Source organism: Phyllopteryx taeniolatus, chromosome 21, assembly GCF_024500385.1.
Source record: "Phyllopteryx taeniolatus isolate TA_2022b chromosome 21, UOR_Ptae_1.2, whole genome shotgun sequence".
In the NCBI taxonomy this organism is placed as follows: Eukaryota; Metazoa; Chordata; class Actinopteri; order Syngnathiformes; family Syngnathidae; genus Phyllopteryx; species Phyllopteryx taeniolatus.
Genome location: NC_084522.1, coordinates 11,609,188 through 11,625,607, shown reverse-complemented (window position 1 = coordinate 11,625,607; position 16,420 = coordinate 11,609,188). Strand labels below are relative to the sequence as shown.

General features: G+C 43.7%; 1 protein-coding gene and 2 long non-coding RNA genes across 5 annotated transcripts; 1 reads left to right on the top strand and 2 right to left on the bottom strand.

The window, feature by feature from the left end:
* The first annotated feature begins 5,550 nt into the window (after positions 1-5,550).
* On the top strand, positions 5,551-9,715 carry LOC133471216 (uncharacterized). The gene is made up of 2 exons (XM_061760531.1): positions 5,551-5,689; positions 7,300-9,715. Exons 1-2 carry the CDS (start codon positions 5,685-5,687, stop codon positions 8,333-8,335), a joined length of 1,041 nt encoding a protein of 346 aa, XP_061616515.1. The 5' UTR covers positions 5,551-5,684; the 3' UTR covers positions 8,336-9,715.
* On the bottom strand, positions 6,635-7,650 carry LOC133471218 (uncharacterized). Its single transcript, XR_009786159.1, has 2 exons — positions 7,511-7,650; positions 6,635-7,429 (listed from the first exon to the last, which is right to left on the bottom strand). It is a non-coding gene; the product is annotated as an uncharacterized LOC133471218 (long non-coding RNA).
* LOC133471217 (uncharacterized) lies at positions 7,740-14,490 on the bottom strand. 3 transcript variants are annotated; one of them, XR_009786156.1, is made up of 7 exons: positions 13,988-14,490; positions 10,284-10,376; positions 10,049-10,174; positions 8,739-8,780; positions 8,165-8,318; positions 8,003-8,098; positions 7,740-7,875 (listed from the first exon to the last, which is right to left on the bottom strand). It is a non-coding gene; the product is annotated as an uncharacterized LOC133471217 (long non-coding RNA). The 3 variants fall into 3 exon arrangements; XR_009786157.1 differs by lacking the exon at positions 10,284-10,376 and having other exon boundaries at positions 10,049-10,248; XR_009786158.1 differs by lacking the exons at positions 10,049-10,174; positions 10,284-10,376; positions 13,988-14,490 and adding an exon at positions 13,751-13,895.
* Positions 14,491-16,420: the final 1,930 nt, after the last annotated feature.

The window sequence follows — 16,420 nt, the reverse complement described above, 5'->3', positions numbered from 1 at the left end:
GAATTTCACTTTAGCACGTCCAGGCTCATTTGGCTCATTTTCTAACAGTGCTGGCGCGCTCTCTTTCAGTGTGTGTGTGTGTGTTTTACACTCTCTTTGTGCATCTCTTCTCCACACTGGCGATCTGACAGTGTGGCCCATGGGTGCTGGCCGCCCTCGGCCGCTGTCACAGCCCGAGACCGCTGCTGGAGCAGATGTGGAGCTGAAGTGGGTCACGGTGCTGCAGGCTGCGGGTGCGTTCAAAAACAAGGTCTTATTATACACAAGGTAAGTCATGCTCTTTTTTTTTTTTCTTTTTCTTTTTTAACATGAATGTGTGTTGAAAGTGTTGGTGTGAACATTATGGTAACAGGCCTCTCTATTCCACTTATAGCTCTCTCTCCATCGTGGCTCTGTTTTGTAACTTCTTTTAAAAGACTAAGATGGAGAGAGTGATGATTTTGCGTGTGACGAGGCCTCGGGCGCGTGGCTTGTGTTTGATGTATTTTTTATGGGCTTAGGCTACTGGTGAACGATGAAGAGGGGAGGGAGAGACGGAGGATGCCTGGAGCTGGTATATTTGAATGTGGATGTTGTTGAAGGAGAAAAGGGGAAGGGAGAGGCAAGAAGGGATGGAAGCGCGTGTGTGTGTGTGTGTGCGTGCGTGCGTGCGTGTGTGTGTGTCTGTGTGTTCGTGCAAGCAGGGAGAAGAGGGGATGAGTTTGTCCGCCGCCAGCGATGACATGTCAGGGAGACGAGAGCGGAGAGGAGGGAGACACTGAACACTTGTTAAGTCTGTCTGATGTAGCCTCTCGATACCACGCGCACACACACACACACACACACACACATACACACACAAACAGTTGCATGCGCACAAGCTCTCTCACTCACACACACAAAATCTATTTTCTCAAATCTGAGGTTGGCAATCAGTTTCAAGAAGAATTGCACAGCACCTCCTGCAAGTGATTTCAGGGATCACAGTTGCATTATCCATCCATCCATCCATCCATTTTCAACACCGCTTATCTTGGTTAGGGTCGCGGGGCGCTGAAGCCTATCCCAGCTGACTTCGGGCGAGAGGCAGACAACACCCTGAACTGGTCGCCAGTCAGTCGGAGGCACATATAGACACAGACAACCATTCGCACTCACATTCACACCGTCACTGAGTGGGAACTGAACCCACGCTGCCTGCACCAAAGTCAGGCGAGTGTACCACTACATCATCAGGGACTCAGTTGCATTATGGCTATCATCAAAATCTTCTACCAGGGGTGAGCAAAGCACAGCCCGCGGGTCACATATGGCCCACGCAGCTGTTTAATCAGGGTCACTGAGTATTTACATAATCACCCTGTTACAGCTATTGCCTTCATGTAGCTGTTTTTCGTCATAACATTGGTTAATTAAAATGTTAATAGAGTACTATTCATTTTTAATTGCTTTATTGTGAATAATAATATAAAACAAGAAACAATTTTTGGAGCCACATATGCTGCCATCCAAGCAATGTTTTATTCAGGGATGTCCCTGCTTACAGTATTTCAGCAGGACAATGCCAAGCCACGTTCTCCGTGTGTTACAACAGCAAAGCTTCATAGTAAGTGTGCAAGTATTAGAGTGGCCTGCCAGCAGTCAAGACCTGTCTCCTATTGAAAAGCATTATGAAGTGCAAAATACGACAATGGAAACCCTGAACTGTTGAGCAACTGAAGTTGGACATCAAGCAAGAATGGGAAAGAATTCCACCCACAAAGCTTCAACAATGAGTGTGCTCAGTTCCTTTTTGTTAAAAGGAAAGGTGACACAATGGTAAACATGATCCCCATCCCAGCTTTATTGGAACGTGTTGCAGGCATAACATTTAAAATGAGTGAATATTTGCAACAAGGAAACAATAAAGTTTATGAGTTGGAATGTTAAATATCTTGTCTTTGTAGTTTATTCGGTTGGATATAGGTTTAAAGGTATTTGCAAATCATTGTATTAAGTTTTTATTTACATTTTACACAATGCTTCAACTTCATTGGAATTGGGGTTTGTAATTTGATGGACAAGAAACCCTCGCGCCCAAGGAAAAACAACCAATGAGAGACAGAAGGCATGAGTTACGAGGTGTCAATGATTTGTCGCGCATTCGCAGGCACACTCATCACAGGCAAGACCCCGTGGTCTCGCGCTGACCTATTTCCTTGTTACCACAGAAAAGCACCTCATTCATAACAGGGTGTTAGTTAAAGTTTTATTTTTTGCTGGCGTCTGCCTGCGGCGAGCGTGCCACGAGTGCATGACAAAGGATTGACTATGAGGGGCCGTTAGGGACATTATTCAGTATTAGCTCTCACACATACTATTCACACACACAAACTACTGAAAGACTCTTGACTAGTGTAAATGAGAGCATTTGACTAGTGTAACTGAGAGCATTTGAGTAGTCAATGAGAGCATTTGAGTAGTGTAAATGAGAGCAAGACTCGTACGTATGAGAGTGTTTGAGTAGTCCTTATGAGAGCCTTTCAGTAGTTTGCGTGTGTGTGAAAGCATTTGAATAGTAAGTGTGGGAGCTAATCCTGAATAATGTCCCTAACGGCCCCTCATAATTGACACCTCCTTAGTCACGCCTTCTGTTTTGACTGGTTGTTAGTCCTCGGGTGCAGTGGTTTCTTGTGTGTCAAATTAGAAGCACAAGATGGGGGCAGAGACGGCTGATTTTTTCCTGTAGATTATATCTATAATGTGTACTATTCTTAAATCACAATGACAGTTTGAACAAATATGACAAAAAGTCTTTTTTTTTTTTTTTTTTTTAATGGAAAATTGTGACCCCCTACCAAATATCCATTACGTACACGAATAAGTTCTGCTCAAGCAGGTAAAAATGGAAATAGCATGTAGCTGAAAGCATAATGGCAAATGGCCAGAATGCATGGAAATGACCAGAAATAGTTTCCAGTTCCCTCTCAATTACATGTCTGAGAGTCATCTTCAAATGGTGAATAGTTTTACTTCTTTTACCTCTTCTTACACTTCTATGACCCTTGGGAGTGTTTAAACATTAATTTATTATTACTATTACTTTAAAACACTGCCTGTACAAGTTTAGCACTGGAGTGAGTTCATTCACTTTACATTATTTCCTATGAGGTAAAACATTTTTGTTTGATTTTTTGAAACGACAACAACTTGGAAGTCAAGCAAGCTTCTCGGAATGGATTGTCAATTTTTAACGTATATTGATAATCAATTCATTAATCAATCAGTTAATAGATCATAAAAGAGGGAAACTATGCCGTGTGAAGAGAGTTTTAGTTTGTTGTTGTGCCAAGTTATCAAAATGGGCATTGCCTGCAATTGTCAGTTAAAAAAAGAAAAGTTTTACTTTTGTAGCCAAGTACATTTCAGAGGCTATACTTTCTTTAGTTTTATTTACCGTAAGTACATGACTTGAATCAGTACTTTTGCTAAAGTAAAGTATCTGTGCTTCTGCTCAAGTAAAGAGTCCGAGTACTTTTGCCACAGCTGGTGGGTTTGTTCTAATTTCATTGTTCAACTGTTTGCCTATAATTAGGAATCATCAGACCAGAGATGACTTAACTCGAGATTCACACTGTGCTTTTTCAGTCCTATTTTCGATTTCCTGGGGACATAGACGAACTTGAAGCTCTTGATGTGATTGTATAACCCATCATGTGGCTATTTAAGTGGACAAGCAATACAGAGAAGGAAGAAATTATGAATTTGTAAGGTTGCTCACTTCCGAAAAACAATAAATCTGTAATATTAATGGTTGTTTTTAAATGTTGTGCTTTTTATTGAGTGAAGTAATTATCTGATGTGCAAGCAAAATATAATTTAGTTCGTACTTCACCGTGCCACACCAGATTTGTACACTACTCAATAGTAGTTGTAATAGTGGCTAGTATGTCAGCTTCACAGTTCTGAGGTTCTGGGTTGGAATCTTAGAACCAGCCTTCCTGTGCTGAGTTTTCTGCAGGTCCTCCAGCCATCCATCCATCTACCGCTTATCTGAGGTCAGGTCGCGGGGGCAGTAGCTTTAGCAGGGACCCCCAGACTTCCCTCTCCCCAGCCACTTCATCCAGCTCTTCCGGGGGGATCCCGAGGCATTCCCAGGCCAGCCGAAGGATGTAGTTTCTCGCCAGTGTGTCCTGGGTCGTCCCCGTGGTCTCCTCCCGGTGGGACGTGCCCGGAACACCTCACCAGGGAGGCGTCCGAATCAGATGCCCCAGCCACCTCATCTGGCTCCTCTTGATGTGGAGGAGCAGCGGCTCTACTCAGAGCTTCTCACCCTATCTCTAAGGGAGAGCCCGGACACCCTGCGGAGGAAACTCATTTCGGCCGCTTGTATCCGGGATCTTGTTCTTCTCCTTCTTTACCCCAACGGATCGATACAAAGTCCGCATCACTGCAGAAGCTGCACCGATCCGTGTTAACCAGGACAACCCTACAACATCCAGAGCCTTGAGGAACTCCGGGCGAATCTCATCCACCCCCGGGGCCTTGCCACCGAGGAGCTTTTTAACCACCTCGGTGACCTCAACCCCAGAGATAGGAAAGCCCGCCTCGGAGAACCCAGACTCTGCTCCCTCATGGGAAGGCGTGTCGGTGGAAAAAGCTGCACCAAAGCTGCATTCCGCTTGGCTAGCCGGTCCCCATCAGCTGCCTCAGGAGTCCCACAGGCCAAAAAAGGCCCGATAGGACTCCTTCTTCAGCTTGACGGCATCCCTCACTGTTGGTGTCCACCAACGGGTTCGGGGATTGCCGCCACGACAGGCACCAACCACCTTACGGCCACAGTTCCGGTCGGCCGCCTCAACAACGGAGGCGCGGAACATGGTCCACTCGGACTCGATGTCCCCCCCGGAACATGAGCTTCACAGCTTAAATGAAGACTTAAATAGACTCAATCTGTGGGAGCCAGAAATCTGTCTGAGTTGCAAGGGATCAAATCAGTGGCATTGCTAGGTCTATTTTAGCGGGGCTGAAGACCCCCCGCCTCACCCCCCACCCCCCACCCCCCCTAAACGTTCTTAAACATCCCCAAAAGATTTGGTTATGCCCACGTTTTAGTGTCTTAGACAACCTAAAACCAATCTTAAGCCCCCTAAACAAGTTTGTAGTTCCCCCGAAATCCTATGTCCCCCCCCCCCCCAACAATTGTTCAAAACTAGCGCCACCCCTGGATCAAATATTTCCCAGTAAAACACAGATTGTGCAACTTTCATATTTGTTTGTATGTTTTTTTTAAAAACACTGTTTAGTTTACTTTTCTCCCCCACTGTAGGCTATAAGGCACCAGCAATATAAAAACACGTCAAACGTACTTTCACACTTTTTCTTTCGTTTCCTGCCCTTCCAGCCCAGACGTCCACATCCCCCCCCCCCCCCGGAACCACATGAGTCAGGGGATGGGAAGAGGAAGAGGAAGAGGGGAGGGCAGAGGAGGATCAACATCACCGCGTCGGAGGAGGGGGAAAACGTTGGGAAAGACGCAGCGCCGGTCCAGCCTCTCCACCGAGCAGCGAACCCGCACAAAGGTAAGAAATAAATCACAAGCGCATGCAAATGAGGCTGAAATGCCAGTCAAGTGGCTTAAGCGAGCAACAAATAGGAAGGCGAAGGGAGGATGAGTTGTTTTTATTGAGGAAGGGAAAGAGAGGAAGAGACGAGAGAGCACCGAGATGGGGTGAGTGTTACATAACGCGCATGGCGAGACGCATTAGGATACCTTTTCGTCATTTCAGGGCGACGACGCTAAATATTCAGGAATTCCTCGTTTCTGGTGGATTTTAATACCACCACTTTTCATCAAATATGCAGCCCATGGGCGCCGTTAGTCGGCGTTTTTCTGCTTTTTATAACCAATTAACCAAATCTACGGAACCCCTGTTAAAGAACCGGAACGTCCATCTTGCATCGACTCTATTTGGGTATTCTCCTTATTATTATTTTAACGCTTGTTTTAATTGGAGTGATTTTGTGTGTTTTTTTTGGTCCGCGCGTGCTCACAGCTGAGCTGCCCTTCAGCACCGCGTGAACGCGCATGCACACAGAGGGGAGGGGGCAACGGGGGGTTGACAACAGCCCCAAGTCAGGATTAGAGAAATTTCCATTCTGGGGTTGACATGTAAATGTGTGATCCTAATAGAAGTGGAGTGCAGCACAGCCGCCTGTAGTTACGATAAACAAGAAACTCTTTTTTTGGGTGGCCCACGAAAGGTGATTTAGGGGTGAGGGGGTATGAAGGGGGTCTTTTCATCATAAACAATGCAGATAAAGGGTGATAGTTAAATTATTACAGTGTTTTCTTACTGTGAATTTACATGATTACTAGTTGCTGCCAACACAATGTAATATTGCCTGATCAATGTTACTGAAAGCCTGACATAACTGCGCTTGTGTGTGGATCAGGATGGGTAGGTAGCACGTAGGTGGGTAGGAGGGTGGGGTCAGATAGATAGAGAGATAGATACAGGCTAAGATTTATAGACTTTGACAAAACCAACTATTTTAATGGTTTCCAAGTTTTGTGACCATTCCTCATTCGAGTACGAGGTTCCACTGTACGTGGTGCCGAGAAGAGCAGACAAAGATGTTGTTCGCATGCAGAGGTGGAAATACGCACAGTGAATACAATTGTAAATTCACGTTCATTTGGACCAGTATAATGATATCATGACAAATACACATATCGCTGGCGTCGGGCAGAATCCAAAACCATCAGTTTTGAGGAAAGCCCCCCAAAAAATAAAAAATAAAAATAAAAACGTTTGATGAGACACTAACATTGGTCCGCCAAAGAGAGCCAGCCATTTTCATCACTTAAGACTGGTCAGTAATTTATAAAACTAACAGACCCGTGAACGGACTGACAAAGTATAGAATATTGAAAAAACAGGAAATTTACCAAATTTGGACATATGAGATTCAATATTGTGTAAAATTGCAAATAAATGCAGGATATGTTCACCTTGGTGATGTGTGATATAAATGTATCAAGAATTATATGAAAGATGTCTTCAAATGTTGGTAATGGCAGTGATTCCCAACCGGTGTGCTGCAGGAAATGATCAAGTTTATTATAAAAATTGTATCTTTGTTCAACTATCTATGCCAGTGACGTATAGTGACCGGCAGAACAATGAATTGCTCTTCCACGAGATGGCAAGAAGTACATAATTAATTGATGGGTTTTCTTCTGTAAAATATGTGCCCTGGCTCACTAAAGATTAGGAAACACTCCAATACAGTGCAACGTGAATGTTAATGTATTCCACTTATCCTGTGTCATTACAGTGAGAACCAGTCCAGACCAGGAATGCTTCATCAGGATCAACCTCTGGCCTACAGAGGTCAAGACACCAATCATCGCTCCTCTTCCTCATTGGAAAGCAGGAAGTATGAGCAAGATGGCAACTATAACATCCTGACAAGCAATGGAAGAGGAAGAGAAGATGAAAATCAAAACCGACAGCGCCCTTGTAAACTGGGTCCTTTGAGTGCTGACCTGAAAAACTCGTCCTCCCACAACACCTCCGGGGTCCTGTCACCTCGTTCCCGCATGCCCTGCTGGAGCACGCTGGAGCCCCTTCCCGAAATCGAATATGGGGATGACGGCTATGGCCGAGTGCCTCCCGATGGAGCTGAGGAAAGGAGGATGGAGGAAGAGGAGGGACAGATGATGGCCAAGCACCGGGAGAAGACGGATCTTCAGAGGAGGAAAAGCAGCAACCGAGGCAGGGATGATATGGAGGAGATGATGAAGCTTGAAAATGACGACGAGTGGGGAGACAGCGACTCCGAATCTGACTCCGGCGGGAGCATGTCCTCCGTCCGGTTGGAGAGCGGAGGCAACTGGTTGTCTACGGGAGGCTGGGAACGCATGGCGGCCGGACAACAAAAGATGAGCCGACAGGACTTTGAGCCGACCAGAAGCAACTATAAAGAATCGCCAGGAAAACGGAGAAGCTTCAACCGCAGTTCCATGTCGGGAAGTCACCTGGAAGATCTGATGGAGGAAGGAGCGGAGGAGAGGCGCGATCAGTCGTCAGATTCCGACGGCGAACTTCCTGAGCTGATGGACACCGTGTGGACGCTGCGGGACCGCGAGAGGTTCAAGGCCCAGGAGATGGAGAAGCACCAGGTGCAGCTGACCATGTACCGGCGTCTGGCTCTGATCCGCTGGCTCCGCACTCTGCAGGGCCGCGTGGAGGAGCAGCAGAACCGCCTGCAGTCCAGTTTTGACGTCATTCTCACGCACAGGAAGGAACTGCTTCGCATGGGGGCCGCAGTGGTCAACGCTGCGCCCCCTGCCGCTGTGGGCCAGTCGTAGGAACAGAAACAAGAAACAATGGAAGCTATATTTAGTTCTTCTGCGATAAAAACAACATATCTGTCAACATGGAAACATACTTTCATAGCTAACCAACAGGAAGTGCTATAACGTATAAAGAGAAGATCATTTATCCAATCAGAGCACAGAAGAAAGTCCAACCATATGCATTTTCTATAGTGCTTGTTCTCACTGGTTGCAGAGACTTTGGACAAAAGGTGTGAGACTTGTTGTCAGCCAATCACAGACCACATATAGAGGAACAACCATTCACCCTCACACCAATGGGCAATTTAGAGTCTTCAATTAACCTAACATTAATGCTTTGCGAATGTGGAAGGAAGGCGAAGAAAATCCCGTTAGCCACTCCACACACACATAATCCGAGATTCAAACCTGGTACCTCTCGACTGTCTTGCAGATGTGCAACTCCACTCTCTGGCACCTGAAGAAAGACATTTGTAGAAAAGGCCCAAGAAATTACAGTTATCACTTGGACTAATGGTGGAGGGAAGTTACTCTGTACCACTTGAATAGAAATGATAAACTAGGGCCCAACCGATATGGATTTTGTCAGAATAACGTTCGGATAACTGACTAATTGGATGATTAATTCCCTTATTGTTTACAACAATAAATATATGAATTACAGGCAGAATATGTGACTGTTTTACAATACTTTGGCCTTTACTATTTGTTTAACTTTACAATAGAGAGAAAGATCGGTAGAAATGGTCTGAATTTTTTTGGGGGGGCAAATTTTTCCCAGCAATGTTTGTTTGAATGTAATTGTCTGATGTTGTAATGTGTAAAAAAAATAAATAAATAAAAAATATTGAAAAGGGCTAATGTCTACCATTAATTGGTCGGGCCCTATATAAACAAAGCGTAAAATCAGCTAATATAAGTTACTAATTTTGCACACTGTGATGTCATATCAAGGTGACATGCTCCCCAAAATGTTTTCCCTTGTACTTGCACTTTGAAAAGGAAGTTGTAGTTGACATAATCTGTAGAAAAACATGCTTGTTTAAAAAAAAAAAAAAAAAAAAAAAAAAAAAAAAAAAAAAATACCAGTGTTTGTGTGGACATGACCCAGAAGTCTTTCTGTTTAATGTTTTTTGACAGGTTTTGTGATTGTAATGATCCTTGTTGACTTTCTGACTGACTGGAGTCTGTGTATCTACCAAAGTAAATCCTAACACTAGTAAAAAGAATGATGTAAAAAAAAAAAAAAAAATGAAAACACCTTATTGTGGGATTCATGTTGTCAGTCAACGTGTTCTCCTTGATTGTCAAAACATCCAATAAGAATGTCTTGATTTTGTGTATGGAGATGATTCTAAAAAATGTCAATAAATACAGAATAATATTAAAATAGTTCCTGTGTTTTTAGATTCTTCGCAGTATCAAAAACGAAGGGGTTTGTTTGTCGTTATAGTTCCACTGAACGTCTGTTCTGAAGGAGAGTAAATTTAGCACACAGCCTTCATTTTATTCTAATCGGCATGTTTATCGATGTTCTGCTCTATCTGCTATGCACACTGTAAGCCACCCTCGGGCCAAATGTCCTTTTAGCTAACAATTGCCTCTTTGTCCCATGAATAAAAGTTGGTTTGTATGGGCCCATCACACGGCTCGGGGAGTGTGTGTTCTGCAGAGAGTGTGATTGCCGTGTGAAGCTGTTGCCCCCCGGCACCGAGATCATCTCACCTCTGTGTGTGTGTTTTCACATAGATACCAGCATCTTTGCCACCCTTTAATCTTCAGTGAATTTGTTGGGGCCCTCACCCATGCAGAAAGTCCTCAGGGGATCATGTCAGTCTGTACCCCGGGGCCCTGCACCCTCAAAGAAGGGTCCCCCCCGGTAAACAGACGTCAGGTACAGGAGAGAGGCCAAAGCCTTGGGCAACCTGAGAGAAAATCCCTGGCTATAAGCCCCTCTAACCTTCTCCTATGTTCTTCTTCTCTTATCGCCTCTTTGTGGTGCAATCATTGCAGTTAGTGGAGCGAATTTCCATATTGATCGCCAGTTTGCTGGCTGGGTGTTTGCGAGACATCAAAACAAGAGGGATAACATGTTTACATCAGTTACAATGGTTTTTCTGTCATGTGCACGCAACTACTTCTAAAACAGGACACTGTGAGAACAAACGTTGCTTTTGATGGGGATTTGTAAAACACTAAACAATTTCAAGGTGGGCTAACTGGATACAAGCAGCTGAATAGAAAGGCAACCGATGTCTGTGTTATGATTATATAACTCCTACTGAAAATTGCAATTATATTAGACGAACATGGAATCCCAGTTTAGGTATGAATACATTGCATTTGTATTTATACTCTTTGTCCACATTATTCGGCACTCTCTATTGAGAAGAAATGTACCACAAATTCTGCCTTTACAAAAGCGATGACGCCCAGTTATTCAGTGAGGTAATACTGTGTTTTAATAATACTTTTTGTTCATTATTGTGTTGTCGGTCGCTGATGGTGTAGTGAATGTGAGTGTGAGTAGTTGTCCTTCTCTATTTGTGCCCTATGAGTGTTGATAGTGAGGTTTATGTTTATTTGGTCATCTAACCCTTTACCTAATAAATCTATCTGAGCTGTGAGAGAATTACAACTGCATCTTCTGTCAGAAGGAGTGGAAATTAAAACAAGAATTGCAAGATGAGGTTGAAGTGTTTTGTTAATGTGAAATACCCTGCAACTCACAAGTGGGTTTTGTGTGCCTCAGCCTCATTGTTCCAGTGAAGGAAGAAGGCCAGAAGGACGTTACCCGTTTTGTTACACATTCTACATTGGAAAGGTTTTTTTCTTCCATAACTGCTTATAACAACTCATTTCAGCACGAGGAGGAGGGGAGGGGGGCTGCAATACAAAGCAGGATATATATTAAATGACCTGATACATTTTACATGATCAAAAATGTACAATAGCTGAAGTGAAATAAAAGATGTGCATGTGCAAAAAGTGCCTTAATTCCTACCTTAACTTTCAATTTCATTCTGTCAAGAACAATTCATTCTTGAGTGATCCTAAACCCAACATTTTTTTGGGGTGTGTGTTCACGTTTGAGGCAACAACATCCACTAGGGGGCGAACCTAGCTCACAGTCCCACTAGTATTAGGTTGCCATTGACTGCAGTTTACATGAGTGGACGCTAAGGGGAAGCGTTGTGAATTAAATGTGCTGTACGCATACATCGAAACAGTAATTACAGATTGCAGTTAATGTGTTCTAAAATTGAGAGGTGACTTTTAGAGGGATTTAAGAAAGAAAAAATGAGACAAATATTTATACATCCATATAAAATAATTGTTCTTATATATTTGGGGGGGGATTTTGTATCGATAACACCTAACCTACTGACTCAGTATAAAAACTCCCATGTATGGCAGTGAGTTCAAGTTTCCCAACGACACTTTTTTTCGCAGCACCTTTCTGATTAAAGGTTCAAAATATGACTAAGTGCACAACACACTTCCAATTTTCCCAACACTAACATGGCACGTTTAGCAAGTCTTGGATCATCTCATCCAGAATAGTCAAGTTTTGCAGCTCGGATTGTCTTAATAATCACAAGGCCACGAACAGTTCTTCTTCTTGCCAGCTTATTTTTGCTATTTTGTATTACTGTAGTCCACACTGATAGGGGGGAGGGGAAAAATGTTTAAAGTGGTATTCGCCTCTTTCTTTTGGACAATATTCATCATATTACACTCCCGCTGTGGCCAAGTCTTCAGCTGGTGTGTATGGGTCTTTTTGAACATAGACATGCATATAGAAGCTATCATAGTCTCCCTCGCCCCTTCTTTCCTCTGCCTGATGTAGTGTGACAGTGTGTTAGCCTGCAGCACTCTGCTGGCTTGGAAACAATCAGCTTTGACAGAAAGGGGGTGGAGGAGGTGGTGCTGGTGGTGGTGGAGGGAATGCGGTGGGGTGGGGGAGCTCGGGGGAGCAAGGAGGGGTGAGGAAGGGTGAGTGAGGGTGCGGGGAAGTTGCGGCCGGAGGCCTGGGTATGATGAACTGGATGAAAAGAGTTGTCGACTGAGGCAAAGGCTGGATGGACGGATGCATGGAAGGATGGATGGACAAAGTGTGTTTGACAGAAATGAGAATTGCAATACTTTGCTTCACTGTTGGGTACCAGCGAGAAAACATGTTAAGCCCACAGGAACGGAAAAATAACTCATACCATGTTCCTGTCCTGACTGCTCAGTACAACTCAGCTAAAGTGACAACTACATTAAAACGAGAGAAGAAGAACAGAAGGAACATGACCTACCACAAACACAGAGTTAAGGAAGAGTACACAATAATGCAGGAAGGCTTTCATCTGAAGTCTTTATGGACGATACATTTGACTGTTAAAATATTGCATCAAACAGATTATTTGTCTTTCCAATATTTTCTACTATTATTATTATTTTCTATTTTCTTTCTAATTGTTATATATCGAAATGCGCTCAATCGAAGACATTCCACAGCATGTTGGATGCAGGGGCGGACTTGACATTAGGCAAACATGACAATTGCCTGGGACCCCGAGATTTCCAGGGACCCCCAAAGGGCTCATAAAACCTAATTAATTAAGCTTTCTTTGATTGAAGGCAATTATTATTGTTTTAGTCTTAATTCACATGCTTAAAAAGACATCAAAATGTTTAACTTATCATGATCTTTTCAAGTGCTCCACCTCCCTTCTCATGCAACGGACTATTCGGTTTTCCTACTGAGCATATGCAAACTTGATTTAGAAAGACAGCAGCAAAACAAAGTTACAAACTTGTTGGCACGTCATGAGAAACATTTTGATGAGATATGGAGAGAGGAAAACAATCAGTTTTGGTCAAAGCTAGTAAATGTTTGAACCGTTTTCACTGTGACACCGGATGGGCGCAACTGAAAGAAAGAGCCAGATACTCTAGCCAGTTGAAGTAGCACTGCTGTCAGTGTCCAGATGGCCTATATTTCACTAACAAGTTCTCTGTATGTTTGTTTGTTTTTTGCTGAAGAAAATGAAACTGGCAGTCATTTCCAATACTATTATTCCCTGGGAACACCCCTTTTTCATCGCCAAAACCGATACGCCGATATGTCTTGGGGTTAACGTCAACGACGGAACTAAGGACCAAATTCGTTGCATAGAGGGTGCGGACAGAGGACTGTACTATAGTATGAGGTGGCAGTATTTACTCATATTTTACGTATCACCGCGGTTGGGCGAAATCCCCCACCTCCAAAATGACAACTTGGTAGGAAATGAAAATACATTTTCCTTGAGATTCCAAACACCGCTTTGTTCAAGTTGGTATTATACCAAATATTACTATCATATACGGTTGCACACTCACGTCACAACAGCACCCCAAAATTATGTTCAATTGCTAATATAAAATGTTACATACATCACAAATGTATTCGGTTGTTTGTTTCATTGACTGAAATGGTATGAACACAGCGCCAGCCAGCCATGCCCATCAAAGTCCGCTGCAGTTACACGATGCCACCGATCGTACAAAACGCCCTTAACTTCACAAAAGCAAAGGCCTGCGTTACATCCTCTTCCCGAACTTTTTCAAAGATGAGTGACACAATCAACACATATTATATACGTAGGTGGAAATGAATTTGCACGCACTTACCTCATGCTGCTGCCTTCCTTCTGCAACGAAGCATTACAGCGATCAATTTTAACAAAACAAGCCTACTCAAATGTATCTAAACACACTAGTTTCACTATTTATTGTCTAAAAAAAACATCCAGACTTTCAATATAAGTGATAAATACGCCGTAGAACAGGTACTAGTTTAATAAGGAAATGTGGTCATCTTCCTTCGCTGATGTCTGCAGGCTCATGCAGGTTTTCAACCTAACTGTGGACGGGCCAAAATCTGGCTTAGAGTCATATATGTCATCAGAAAACAAGCCTAAAATAAGCATAATGGTTGAATCTTACACTAACAAAACATGTTGAACTGAGCAGAACCAACTTTTGCAACCTTGTTGTCACTTAACCACTTGACTCTCTCCATTAATTTAGTAAAGCAACTGAGACGATTATAAAAGCCCCTCTCAAGGTGCAGCCACTTGTCACTCTCTGATTCACTGTGTGTGTGCGTGCGTGTGTGTGTGTGTGCATGTGGGGCGTGAGGGTGTCGTTGACGGCTCAGCTGCCTCGCCTGCTTTAACCAGCTAATAAATATGAAAACAGCAGGTTTAAAGTTTTATGTCTGAAAGGATTATAGTCTTCTATAGAGTCCTATGAAAAATCCCCCAAACCTCATAATACTCAATGTTGTCCTATAAAACCGTGTTGGACAAAAGAGGGAGAAGGGGAGCTTTTTCACGCATAAGGGGTTTTCTCAAGAGCACATTGAGTGGAGTCGGGCCCTGGACCCGCCCATAGATTATGTGGCTGTCAAGTGAAAGCACGGCTGGGAGCGGCAGGTGCGTGTGCCAGGCACCAGGGGAGGGGGTCACAGGGGCCTGGTGACCATGCAGGGTGGAGGTGCGTGTGTGTGTGTGTGTGTGTGTGTGTGTGTGTGTGTCTACAGAGAATGCTACGCAGCTGCCGGCAGGAATGTTTGCACATTGTCACTTCCATTTAACTTGCTCTTTTTCTTTTGTCTCCTCCCCTCCCACATCAACGTATAGACCCCCATGGCTGACCGGGGGTCCACCATGCCTCTTCCCTGGCGCAGAGATGGAGCTAAACGCTGACACTTTGTCCATAAAGACTGCATGGGGTGCAGGTCATGCCCACCTCAGTGCTGTGAAATGAGGATTAAACTGATAAGAGTGTTAGATAGCACACTGCTTGGAGAGTTTTACAGAAGCAAACAAACTCATCATCAACACACACTTTGGCTTGTGACAATTTAATCCCCGGAGGCCTCTTTTATGCAAGTTACCCGATTCAGATTTTTCAAGCTACAATGTCAACATATGGTGGCCTGTAGACGAAGCTGTTTAATTAAGCACCTCATGAATTTATCCGCGCAACTTTGCCAAAAATCAATCAAATAACACACACAATGAAAATCGGGCTCCACGCTAAATTCACAAAGTAATCTCATGTCATGTGGCTTTTCATGGAGTCTTATCTTTTATTCTCATGCATTTGCAATAAGGTTAGTGCATTGTTATCAGACTACCGTTACCAATAGAAGGCCGTTCGCCAGGCTGACCCATGCGTGCTGCATCTTCGCCCCCCAAAACTGACTGTTTGCACCGTACGTCGGTGTCTAATCTCTGCCGTCCCATTCCAAACTGTGGCCTAAGGCTATGTGTGGGTCCTCACTTAATCCCCCCACAACCAAGTCCCCACATATTCCGCTGGGATTTGGCAAAACTGTTACATGTCGAAGCTGCGCAACGCCGCTTTTTCACACCATCTTCCAGCAAAAAGGGATTAATGGCTCCACCATTATGTGCAATGAGAATGAATAACAAACAGCCGTCTGTTTATCCTGCAGAGAAAAGTGTGTCCTTGTGCTCTTTTATCAAATCGTCTTTGAGGAGGGGGTTGCAGAGGTGACACGCCAGCAAAAGCATGGTCTGAAATCAGCGTGTTAAGTTACCATCTGATGCTTTTAGTCTCCCCATAGCGGATTACAGTTTGCGTATGCATACTGTATGTTGTATGCAAAGGATGGTTCAAGAAGAGTTAATGAATGAGTATCCCCTTTAGCGAGAACAACGCCACGATGATCAGTATCTGAATTTGACTAAACTAAATTTCTGTGACTACTGTTAAATGAAAAATGTTAACCCTTTATATGCCGCTCATTTGAATAGCCGACTATATTAATCCAAGAAAACTGTAGTAAAACGTTTTACTCCAACAACCACAGCTTGAAATTAACTTCTTTAGTCACCATCCACTGTGGCTGTGGTTTGCCATAGTTACTTGCCACTCAGCATTTTCACTAGCTACAATTTTGGTTTTGGCTAATAGGGACAGAAAACCAATCGTCTGGCGTTCCTTCGTCTCATCAGGTTTCCTCTTGTTTGTTTTCTTTCGACGTGAGCAAAAGGCTTCACTAATGGAGCAATGAGCAAATACTGTGTGAAC